The sequence below is a fragment of the Ixodes scapularis genome, unplaced genomic scaffold, assembly GCF_016920785.2.
Source record: "Ixodes scapularis isolate PalLabHiFi unplaced genomic scaffold, ASM1692078v2 PGA_scaffold4__175_contigs__length_147842914, whole genome shotgun sequence".
Classification (NCBI taxonomy): Eukaryota; Metazoa; Arthropoda; class Arachnida; order Ixodida; family Ixodidae; genus Ixodes; species Ixodes scapularis.
In genome coordinates, this window is record NW_024609879.1 from 108,116,148 (window position 1) to 108,126,191 (window position 10,044).

The 10,044-nt window shown below is 45.9% G+C and overlaps 1 protein-coding gene across 2 annotated transcripts in view; it reads left to right on the forward strand.

The window, feature by feature from the left end:
• The window catches only part of LOC8053401 (serine/threonine-protein phosphatase 2A 56 kDa regulatory subunit alpha isoform), a 48,405-nt gene extending 42,107 nt beyond the window's left edge, over nucleotides 1–6,298 (forward strand). For both annotated transcript variants that reach the window (XM_029972498.3, XM_029972499.4), the window contains exon 11: nucleotides 1,939–6,298. In XM_029972498.3, coding sequence (XP_029828358.1) covers nucleotides 1,939–2,116 — 178 coding nt within the window. In that variant the 3' untranslated portion in view covers nucleotides 2,117–6,298. The remainder of the gene's footprint in view (nucleotides 1–1,938) is intronic.
• The last annotated feature ends 3,746 nt before the right edge of the window (nucleotides 6,299–10,044 follow it).

The window sequence follows — 10,044 nt, forward strand, 5'->3', positions numbered from 1 at the left end:
CTTGCATAACAGCCACAGTTTAATTTTGAAAATTTTACTGCAATGCAGATATCAACATTCACAAAGTTGCCGTCTCTTTTTAAATACAGCAGGTGCGCGCATGCACCATCCCAATTTGAAAGCATTATTCGCTTCGAACTCAAAATCTACTATACACACATGACTAGTGTTTTTGCATAAAATCTGCACTTCACAGACGTCCTATTCCTTTAGCTCAGGGGTCTCAAACACGCGGCCTGCAGGTCGCATGGGGCCCACATGCACCCCACATGCACCAAAAACAGGTTTTATTTTGTAGCTTTATTTCCGCTCAAAAAGGAACTGTTCTCATTTAATGTGTTCATGCATTCTGCACTGTTTTCCGGTCCTTTGGAGAGAGTATTACTTCTTCTAAATATTGTCTTCTCATTCTTTTTTCGTCTAAATCAACCGGAATGGCAGCACCACTACTATGGTCAGTTTCAGGCTAGGAAAAGTTTTCGAGGGAAAGAAAGGCTGAGGAATAGGGGCAGACGGAACGCTGGATAGAGGAAGAGGTTTCCTTCTTTCCAGCAATCCGTTTGCTTCCTCCTTCCCAGCCCTTCTTTCCCTCAAATACTTTTCTTAACCTGTAACTGACTATAGGCTACAAGTGCGAGCTCTTTGCCCGAGGACGCACCTTGGCTGCACAAACTCTCGCTCATCAGCAGCAACTGAAAAAGATAAAGATATGAGCTTGGGATTCGATCTGTCAGACGATACCTTTAAAATGAAAGTATTTCCTTATATGAATTCTGCTATAGAAATTGTCGAGAGAGTACACAACTGCCATATGAGGAGATATTTTTGTATGCCTGTTGAACCTGGTGAATTGTGCAACGTGGCAAGGACGGTGTGCTTGCTCTCGTTCTATTGAAAACTGCCAGTACCGTGGTGTGGTGGCGTTCTAAATCTTCTCATAACATCGGACATGGGCCCAACGTAGTCATATATGCAAATAAAAGCTAAAGGTGGCAAAACCGTGAGCTTATAAATACCTGAAGGCACGAGGTTCCTTCTCTAGAAAATCTTTGGGATTTCGCTGAGACAGTCGACTGCTTTGCAATGTGAAACATCACTGCTGTTGGTTTGTATTTTGTACATGTTTCTGCATTATCTTTTGACTAAGTGCAAGTCTTAGTATTTCGAAGCTTCCCATCCGTACGATTTTCTACCCTGCCACGGTCACTAGGATGGGATTGGCTGCATCGGTAAATAAATAAATAAACTCTGGACGGACTTTGCTCGCTCAAAGCAGAGCTGTTGGTTTGACTTTGCAGCACACACAACCTGTGGCATTGCACCGCGTGAGGGGGGATGGGGGCAGCGTTAGCGATGGACTAACACTGTGGCGCTTGAAGTGCGACACGAGAGCGACCACTGTAGCGCCGTTGTCGCTCTGTGTGACGACACGACACCAGGTAAAGGCCAGTCCGGGTAAGCGCGTGGAAACATGTACGGGTGGTTTCTGCAAATACTTAAAGAAATCCCTACAAATGGGATGGTTCAGAAAAGAGACACACTCGGTGCTGCCGGCACAAGGCAGGCAACGCGGAAATGCGCGCCATTTTTTTTATTGTCCGCGTTTTTCGATTTTCGGCCTTTAGTCTGCTGCAGAAGTGGAAGCTCTGGCGGACCCTCACGCCTCCCACGCGCTTCGAGCCTTCCTAAAATCGACTGATTTAGGGGTTTTTGCAGACGGTCGGCAAGTTTCTAATTTGAATCGTACGTTTATTTTCACTAATTAAAAAGTTGATTAGTAAGTTATAGGAGTTTGTTTGCCAATCAGTATGTTTTCTGGAATTCCACCGTCGCTGGAAATTTGTTCCTGAAAAGCGTTCCTTCTTTTCTTGTGAATATGGGAAGTAACAGCTGGCATAAAAGGCCGGTTCAGACATGACAGCACCACGTTCCGCGCAGGGAGAAGAAGCGGGAGAAGGAGCGGGACGAGCTGTGGAAGCAGCTCTCGCAGCTCGAGCTGAACCACAAGTCACGGCTCGCCGGCGGCGGAGCGGGCACGCCGGCGCGCCCGGGCACCTCACCGCCCACAAACAGCTCCGTCACCGGGGGAGGCGGCGGTGCACCCTGTGGGAACTAGTTCTCCCGTCCCCCCCTCACACTGACCCCTTCCCGCCCCCTCCTGTCTGTGCCGCACATGCCGCTCCCCCCCCCTCGCACCCCTTCCTCCCGCCCGGGTGGTCCGTCGGGCGCCTCCCAGACAGCAGAGTCGTGGCGCCGAATCGTCGGCATCGCTCGAAGATTGTTGCCACAGGGCAAGGGCCGGACGCGAGCGCCACGTCAGTGTCGTGCCCTCGTCCCGCTAGAGCCACGAACAAAGGGAACCAGTGCGAACGAGCGTGGAGCACGTGCAGTGCGATCGCTCGTGCTTACTCTACAAGCACCTATAGACTGCAGGCCTGCCAAAGGTGCGTTCGCGCATGCACTGTGCGTGTCCAAAGCTCGTCCGTTGTTTCTGTTTGCCGCTCTAGCGGAACCCGGGCATTAGGCCAGAACTCGCGTTCGCACTGACTGAGCGCGAGATTGAGCCGAACACCGGTGCAGCGCTTGCGTTACGATTCGTGCCCTACGTGGGCCTTCTCCTGCGACGCAGAGAATTCTGCACTGCGGCTTTGTCGTCTGTGGTTGCCGGAAGAGCGAGAACGACGAGGCGCGTCTTTCGAAAACCGGGCCTCCAGTCAGCGCTTCGTGCCTTCCGCAGCGATCTAGCCACGCGCATGCGCTGGAGGTGCACGAGACGCTGATGCTTCGTCGTAGGCAGGAGGCAGGCGTCGGAGGCGGGGCCACCGAAGCTCGTACCTGCCTTCTTTGCGTTGTCGGCGACCGTAGGAGGCGTCGATCCGTCGCCGTAGCAACCACTGCCGCCGTTGCCGCGGCGACGCGCGTTCCTGGCACCGAGGAGCGAGGGCATCCGTCGTTGCCGCGACCGCCGGTACCCGGCGAGAGGAAGGGGAAGGGGAAAGCAGAGCCGAGAAACGAAGTGGAACCTACGACGGTGGAAGTGAGAAAAACAACAGTGGCCCCCCCCCCTCTCTCTCTCTCGCGTCCCTACCTCCTTTCCCTATTGTCCCTCCTTTGCCTCCCATTCTGCGATTGGACTTGCAACGCTGCGGAGAACTTTAGGTGCCGGCTCCTGGATTGTTCCTTTCTTTCTTTTGTGATTGTTCCGTTTTTGTTTCCTATATTTGTGCTCGGTGCCCTTTTCCTGTCTGCTTGCGCCGCCGCCGCATCCACTCACCAGTGTCGTCTGCCGCACTCTCTTTGTGTGGAGCCTCTCTCCGCAAACTTTTGTAATTTTGCTTTCGACGACGACGAAGTAGTTGGAATGGACGGTACGCCGTTGCTGCCAAGCGGTGTTTTTTTGTTTTTTTTTCTTCGTACACGTGTGTTTCCCTTTTTTCCCCTTTTGGTTGCTCGGACTTCTTTTTAAAACGACATATGTAAAGATAAAACACTGTTTTCGGATGCAAAAGTTCTTGGCTGGCTCACTGGCTGTAAACTTTGTGGATCGTTCCTGCTTCTACCGCTACCGCGATTCAAGATTGTACCGACCGCTTTCGTTATTTTTTGTCCAAGAGATGTGCTCACAATTGATTTTCCATCAATCGTTTCTGTTTTTATCGGCATTTCCTTTTTTTTTTTCCCATCCTGTTTGCAGTGCAAGGGGGGCATTTTTGTTACGTTACCGGTGACACAACTATGGCGTGGACAGTAGCACCTTCGTGACATTTGGGACCCATTGTAGGACTTTGTCATACCAGCTGTGGAAAGCCATTCAGCTAATTAGTTGTTTTCTTTTTACAACTTTTTCTTTTCTTTTTTTTTTTAATAAGGACTAGTTTTTGAGATACTTAGTGTAGGTTCCCAAGGAACAGCTTAGAAGGTGCAGCGTGCTTTGATATTTCAGATGCTGGACGAAACGTGCAATTTAGTCGCATTTCATGCCAAATCCTTCCAACCACACGACATTGTTTGCATACTCTCGATTGGGCTGAATGTCAAAATGATGTTCAGCCAGCCAACTGATCGCGAAGAGATTAGAGATTCGTTCCTTTTGGGCTGGCCTGCTTCATGTTTTGTGCAGGGGTGAGGCCCAGCTAACATTGAAAAATGTGCTCTGCTAAGCCTAACGTAACACTACAGTGCAAGGTCTGCCATCAAGATCAGTTTGATTGTGTGATATGATATGCTGGGCCATAAATGGTGACCTGCTGAGCTGGATATCAGTCCATATTATACCTGGCACGAATAACTGTTGGTTTGAGTTTCAGCCGAGCTAGTCCTAACCATGCTCAGTTGACCTTCACTAAGCCTACTGGCTCTGCAGAGTGCAAGATTGCCATGCTAAGTTTTGTGCACAATTTTGTTTGATACAATATGATACCTGATTTAGGGTTCTGTTTTGGCCTAACATTGCATGCTACTTGCTTGGTCCGGCTAGGCCTGATGATGCATTCTGCTGGGCCTATCCTTGTGCAAGGCAAAGAGCAGGCAGGAATGACAAGGGAGATCCCAAAGGCTTGCGCACGGGCCACTGGCACTGTTGACACTATTGTATTCACTGCCCCAGATGCTCTTTTTTTTTTTTTTTCCTATACTTCCTTGTTTTGTTTTTTATGCGAATGTTTGTATTTTTGGTGTTTTCAATTTTTACATTGTTTTCAATTTTCTCCCTTGTCTGAATTTGCACCATAGCGCAACCGAGAGCTCAGATTACAGTCTGAAAGATCCAAGTTCCACACCTTTAGAGACTGTCGGGCAGGCACGAAATCGGTCCCTTACCCTAGGAAGGCGCCGCTGAGCTTCATCCACGTGCGAGCTTGTGCCGTATTTATTCAAACCTGCCACGCACTTCTTCGTGTTTGTCAGTCTCTTTGTTTACTCTTTCAGTTCTCATTCAGTGTTTGCGAACACAGACTAGTACAACCAACCCTTACACCCGCCCACCCCATTCCTTCGTCGCGTTCCTTTGTACTGTGATGATGCCGAATCGCGATGTGAAGCGGCACAGGCTCTTTAACCGAGAAATGCATTATACCGACCATCGTCGTTACTTGGTTTCACTAGCAGACGCAAGTCAGTTAGGCCACTGTGCAAACATTTGTGTTTAGGAAAGTTGTTTTTCTGTCAAGTTTCCTTTCCCTTTTTTTTTTTATTATTATTATTATTATTTCATCTAGAGTCTTTTGTTTTCAGAGAGGCACGCACCCCAAAAATGATTGTCTGCTTTCGAAAAATGTTTCGGAATGTGCTGTGTGTGCTTGTGTATGTGCGAGCAGGGTTCTTTGGGTCCCTGAACCCTTTGCGGGGCCCTGTTGTTTCTTGATGAGTAAGGTTTGACTTTACACTAACACGAGATAAGATTTCGGAAGAGGCCGTTTAGCAGACGAGCGTATTGCTGTTAGCAGACGACGCATTCCTGCGTAGCAGATGATGCGGTGCGGGCGCATAGAAGCTGACGACATTGTGTTGCGAGCTTAGCAGACAACGACGGGAAGGTGTTTGCGGGTTTGCCGGAGCGCTTTTGTCTCAAAGTTGCGCCGCTGCTTCCGTCTTTTTAACAAGAGAACTAGCGTTGTGTTTCTTTTTTTTTTTTTGTGTATTAGGCGCTTTACTGTCCCTTTTCCCTCTTGCCCCCCCCCCCCCCCCTTCCTCCCTCCCTCCCTCCCTTAACGAGAAAATCCCAGCCTCCCCTTTTCCTCCTTTGAATGTGTAACATACAAAAAACGAAAAAAAGTAAATAGCCGCAGTTTGTTGAGGTAGGAAGTTTTGCTTTTCAAACTTTTTGTCTGATAAACTTGGCCCAGCTCTGCACAACCTTGTAGGAAAGAAGAAAAAAAAATGTGTGGAGCGAATGGTTGTTGTGTGAACGCAAACATACAGAAAATGTTATACAATGACCTGCTGATGTTTGTTTTTTTCTGTGACCTGTTCTCCAAGATGTCCCCATTTTGGGAGTAACATTCTTTTTTTCCCTTTTTTTTTTTTTTTTTTTTTTTTTTATAAAGCATGGTGTGGTTTTGAAAGGCGTCTGGCAGTCCGAAAGAATGTCAGTTCTGAAAGGATGATCCTTTACCTCTTTGTTGTTTTTTTTTTGTTTTTTTTTTGTGAGACACTTTTTACACACCTTAATTATTATTGACCATTAACCAGTGGCTTGTGAAGCAGCACTTGTCACACAGACAACACACTTGTGAGACTGGGAAACCGTAATGTATAAAAATGAAAGGAGTAATAAAAATTTTGTGACATGTCCACTTTATCTTTTGTGTGTTGCATTTTTTCACGGAACGAATTCTTCGGTTAAATGTGCTGCGGCAGCTGTATGCACAATGTGTCTCCCCCCCCCAAAAAAATAGTAATGCTGCCCAAATGGTTCGGACCAGAATCAAGTTTTCAGAACCAACTGTCACTCCCTCAGAAGTTACAATTTTCCGGAGCTTTCAGTGAGGAAATGGGGCCCCTCTAACAAACGTCGTTCGTCGTGTATGACGTCGGCCGCCATTTTTCTGTTGAAAATTTCTGAAATTGCTTGTGACTTTTCAATTGGATAACGGCAAACCATTAAACTTCTGGCATCTGGTCCCAACTTCCAGTGCCACATTTGGACAAGGGCTAAACATTTGGCGATGCATAATTCATTTTTGTGGGGAAAAAAAAGCTACCGTAAAATCCCGAGAGATGCACCGCCCTTAAAGGTCACCTTCCCTATTTTTGACTTAATTTGCTATTTTCTTTTCAGCACAGACAGATGGCCCACTCCTAGTAGTCGTAGTGTTTGGATCAATGATGACCTCGGCATAATGCATCTAGCTAGCCATGGCGGAAAGTACAGCCGTCTTTGCTTCGTTGCCCCCTTGCCGCGTTAAGTTAATCATGGACACATGATCTAAATATAGCACTTTTTAAACTTTTGTTGATGGCACACCAAAAGTTGGTGTGCCATCATTCTTATTTTCAGCTAGTTTGCTCTCAATTTTAGGTGGGTTATCTGTCAGAAAGTTACGGTATGTATTTTTTAATTTTTTTTCTTGAGGGGGGACACTTTGCAGAACGTAATTTTCATTGGAAGATCTTGCTACTGCTCATGAAAACTCTTCTCCAGGAACTCAATTCATAGAAATACTTAGAACCTTGTACTTTCTAGGAGAGCAACCAACGGCTCATAAAAGCAGGTGAGTTGGCAATCGCACCTTCAGACGTTTGTTTGCGGTAGAATTAATGTACTGACGTCTCATATTCCCCGAAAGCCACGAAATGTGCAGGCGAGTCTTTGTCTCCTACCGTAAAGCCCCGAGCATGTGCCCACTTAAAGTTTGTAGAGAATCGTGTAGGACTCGAGGATGGACACTCTCTAGGTCAACGGTATGTGAAGATACATACTTTGTGCATTTTCCGAATGTTATAAAATTTAGGGGTGGGCACTGATTGCGAAATGGGCGTATGCTCATTATTTTCTGGCAGTATTATAGTGCTTTGAAAGAAGCAACACGCCCTTTGGAAAATTCCAGGAGACCTTGCAACGAAGGGAATTGTGGGGCTGTCTGGATATACGCTCGAATGTGAGTCGTTCGGGCTCAAACACTTTGTATATCCTGATAGCGACACAATGCATTCTTACCATTAGAAGCTCGGAGCACGCAAAAAAGTAAAGTGAACGGAAAACAAGTTCATCAAGTACACTGTTTCACTTCTGCCTTCTCTGTGTTCTGAAATTGCAGACTGTTAATCCAACGTCAACTTTGTCTTCGCTTAGATAATTTCGCGTGCTGTACTTCTGTTAGTTGCAATGCGTAAAGCAGATGGTGGGTGTACCACGTATTTCCAGAAAGGTCTATTGCCGTTACCGGAGGTATTAATGCCAATGGTCCTTTTGTAAATGCGCTTGACCATTTTAGAGGATTTGTTGGATGTCGGTAGTATTCACTGGCTGCCATAGTTGAGTCCGTTGCTGGCAGACAAATAAGCTTGTATCGATCATTCAGAAAATCTCATTAACATAATTTGTCATCAACAAAATCGGTCAGGTTTATAGGAATTTCTTATATTTATATATTCCTATATAAATTCCTATATTCCTAGGTTTATAGGAATTTATATAACATAATTTATAGGAAGCTGAAACACTTCTTGAAAAAAATTTTGCTGCTGAGCACGAGTTTGCGATGAGCTTCCACGAGGCTTCTGCAGCGTGCATTAAACATTCACTAAAGTTTAGTTCTTTTCTCAAGATTGATGGGGGCTTGTTTCGAGTGTACACACATCGCACCCAAATGTGCACCGCTCAGATATGCAGCACAAGATGAATTTTGATGTCGAAAGGGAGTTTTTAAGGAATTTCTGATTATTCATGACATACAAATGCCATTGACGCGATATTTATCTTGCGACGGAAATTAATGGTGTGGTTTAACTTTCACCGCTCGCTTGCATTCTATTATTTTGTACCCTTTGAGACATTCCCCTACTGGGAAAGGAAGCCTAATCTTCAAAAACTTGTTTTGCTCATTACATGAATGGCAGCGGTGAAAACTATTTTATTTGTTCCAACAAGGGAACTATCATGCTTTTGTATGCTTCAAAACAATTTAAGAGCAGTGACTAATGACAAATGCTCATGCACGCACATATTTGTTGTTCAAGTGTGCGGACCATATTCGCACAGCTACATTTTGAGTAGGTTTCATTCCGTTCTGAAGGAAGACAAATCTAGGAAAACATAATTTTTTTCTTACATGGGGATTTTTTTTTTTTTAACTAAAATTGAGTTTATTGCATCAGTTTCTGGTTTCTGCAGCATAAAACGGCATAGCTTCCATTCTTGGCAGATTCGTCACTCTGCAGTTACAGAATCAGATGTAACAAACACATTGTTTTCTTTCTTCTTTTTTTACATGCAGGTGCAATTTAACATCTCACAGCTATATGTAACGGGAAGAAGTTACTCTATAATAACTCTAGAAACAGCTCACATTTGCTTGAAATTGGAGGGGAAAAAAAGTCACGCGATTTGTGTGTGGCGCGCTGGTGGCGCATGATTAAAGATTGGACGGGAAATGTTTTCTAAAACCTAATTTTACGAAGAGCATATGACAACAAAAGTTTGTGCCCCTTTCGTGACTGCTTTGGTGAGCATAAATACGCATTCCAATGCTATGCATGCACGTTAAAGATATTGCATGGAAATTAACATGAGCAAAAATGCCTAGCAGACAGTAAACAATAAAAAAAAAACTTGATTTCTTTTTTTCAATTTTAACAGCACTGATCTCTATGACAATTGCTGGATCGCGTTTGCCCGCTCCGCGAATGCGGTCACTGGCGGCCATCTTTAGGTAGAGTTATATCACCTCTAGCCAATGTAAGCTGCTGCAGCCGCTATCATCCATCCATGGCAGAGAGCGTTTTGGCAGGTGGGTTGGCAGGCTGCGGTCAAAATAGCGTGGGTGATATTGCGTGCTTGATTAAAATTATTTGACGAAACGTGTTTTTAAAACTCGGCGTGAACAGTAGTCCGGTTTTTGAGGACCTGGTAAAAGTTTCACGAAATCGCAGCACCGGGAGAAAAGCAGCACAGCACGCATCGAAAGTCGCATCGAAAGAAGCATCGAAAGCAGACGACGGTACGGAGTCTGCTTTTGATGCGAGCTGCGCTGCTTTCCCCCGGTGCTGCGCTTTCGTAGAACTTTTGCCGGGTCCTCAAAAATGAGGCTACCGTTCACGCCGGGTTTCAAGAATCTGCTTCGTCGAACAACTTCAATCAAGCACGAAATGTCACCCACGGTACAGTGTACTAGATCTACGGCTATTTTCATGGCAGCCTGCCGCCATTGCGCTGTCCGCCATATTACTATGATGGCTAGAGATGATATAACTCTACCTAAAGATGGCCGCCAGTGACCGCATTCCGGTCCATAGGAGGAGCTGGTCAAACGCGATCCAGCAAATAGACATAGAGATCAGTGTTTAACAGTGTGTAGCAGAACCGCGCCCTTGTGGTCCCTGGCG